The following is a 2,140-nucleotide window of genomic DNA, read 5'->3' on the forward strand; positions in this document are numbered from 1 at the left end:
AAACTAAGATCATATTATTTTCTTCAGAAGATATTAATATTCAACAATATCAACAATGTTGGCCAGTTGAAAAAACTTTTACACAAATATTTTCATAAGATGTCCATGAAAACCAAACTTCAGTTCTCTATTCTGTAAGAATTATGCTCGTCTATCTCTGTTCCAGAATATGTTTTATTATGAACAAAATAGGAATGACTATAAAATCGCATTAACTTGTGCAGCGTGTGTAAAATAGTTAATGCACTTCCTTCTTAGACACTATAGCACAGTGTGTCCATGTGGAATTGCCTGAGGGATTGCTCTAGTAAATATGGATGCTGTGAGATTGTATCATTAAGATGAGTTGACAGCATCAGCTCAGTGCTGTCCAGAGCGACGGCTTTCAATCCATGTGTATCATAGGAAGCCATGTCCTGCTCTGGTTCACAATCAGCCTCCAGTCTGACCAGCTTAAGTCAGCATCTCCTGTGCAAGCACAAATCTCACCTGTGCATACTGTTGTAACGCATCGAAGGTCAAACTGCAATTGCCCTTCATACAGCAGGAGCCGCATTCAATTTGAGCTCAATACTATTTGAGCAGTAATCTATCTATGTTGACTCGACCCATGGCCCACCCACATGAGCCCTGAATAATGTGAAGCCTGGTTTGAATACATGAGCGTCCTTTTAAGTGAATTTCCTTTTCCTGTGTTTGTTCAGCTCTGTATCCATCGGCGTTCAGGATAAAGAGGGAGACGTATTCCCTGCTCAACCCCACATTCCAGCGCTCTCAGAAGGATGTGGATCTCCTGTTTGAGGTTGAATTGTGTTTCTCTTCAAATTAGTTTTATATTGTGAAGCATTTATGTTGTAAATCAGTTTCATACGGGGCAAAAACAGTAACATTGTGAAACCAATGACAACATAAATATTTACTGTAAACACATCTTATCTTATCTGGTGGGGAAAAAAACCTCCTATGCCCCTTGTCCACCACAGCAGGAAAACCATAAGCCACCTCAACCTGTTTTCCACCAACATGTGTCTCTGTATGTACAATTCACCCAAATAGATCTATCATACTGTTCGCACTTCTCCCCTTTGTCTGAGCCTTTTTTCTCAACTTTAACAACAATACTTCGTTAATAATTCCCTCTTTGTACTTCCAGATCCTTTTGGCAGGGACACAACTTGAGAACCAGGACCACCAGTTATTGATTCCAGATGAGGAGTTGGCATCTCTGAGGCAGGTGAAGACACTGCAGGTGATCTGTGAAGACGTCCTGCCAAAGACACTACCAGAGGCGCGGCGTCTGGTGGCTCAGTTGTCCCAGCAGAGAGTCCCCCTGCGCTGGGAGGATTACGAGAGGACTGTTCTGACACTCGTCAAAATCAGTCAGACTGTGGCTCACATGGACACGGAGGTGTCCCGACAAGCCTGGGGCAACCTGCTCATCCAGCTGTTCAAAGCTCTCCACAAGGACCTCATCATGAAATGAAGTCACTTAAACTGAAAATCGAATACAATACTTTTGCTTGCATGAATAGAACAATTACCCATATAGATATACATCAGCACAAGCATTGGGTTTGACAATAGCACTTAAAGTGTCACAGATTATCATGAATGCAAACACTGTCCTCATTAACATCATCCTACTATATCAATAATGAATATACAATATACATAAACATGATAATTTATTCATGGGTGGTTTCATCAAAGTGTAGCTTCAGTTTGGTTCATGTTCAGATTAATATTATGCCATGTAAGACATAATATTAACCCATTAAATTATGGAGTCATTCTGAAGCCTTAATTAATTCAATGGTCTTCACCTTGTTTGGGATATGGAGTACAAAAAACAAGCAAACTTTCAGCCAGCTGTCAAATCCAATATCGGAAAGGAATGTTCACAGCCTCCATGTTTGAATAAAAATGTTTGCATAGCCCAATTTATGTAGCCACCACAGACTCAATGTGTTTTGACAGCAGAGGAATAATAGTAGATCATTACTCTTACCTCACCTTCCAAAGGCCTGTGTGTAATACTATAGTCACTAATTACATTATGGGCTGTCATAGAGGATGAAAGGTGCGCCCATTGTTATTGAATCCGGTGCCAACTGTGACAATTTGTCACTTAAATAAACAG

At 40.4% G+C, this 2,140-nt stretch overlaps 1 protein-coding gene across 1 annotated transcript; it reads left to right on the forward strand.

Annotated features, from left to right (window-relative positions):
• Positions 1–411: 411 nt before the first annotated feature.
• fam180a (family with sequence similarity 180 member A) lies at positions 412–1,483 on the forward strand (the record flags this gene model as incomplete). The annotated part of the gene is made up of 3 exons (XM_079552183.1): positions 412–457; positions 705–802; positions 1,154–1,483. 3 exons carry the CDS (start codon positions 412–414, stop codon positions 1,481–1,483), a joined length of 474 nt encoding a protein of 157 aa, XP_079408309.1.
• Between the last annotated feature and the right edge of the window lie 657 nt (positions 1,484–2,140).

This window comes from Gobius niger, assembly GCF_951799975.1.
Source record: "Gobius niger genome assembly, chromosome: 2".
Classification (NCBI taxonomy): Eukaryota; Metazoa; Chordata; class Actinopteri; order Gobiiformes; family Gobiidae; genus Gobius; species Gobius niger.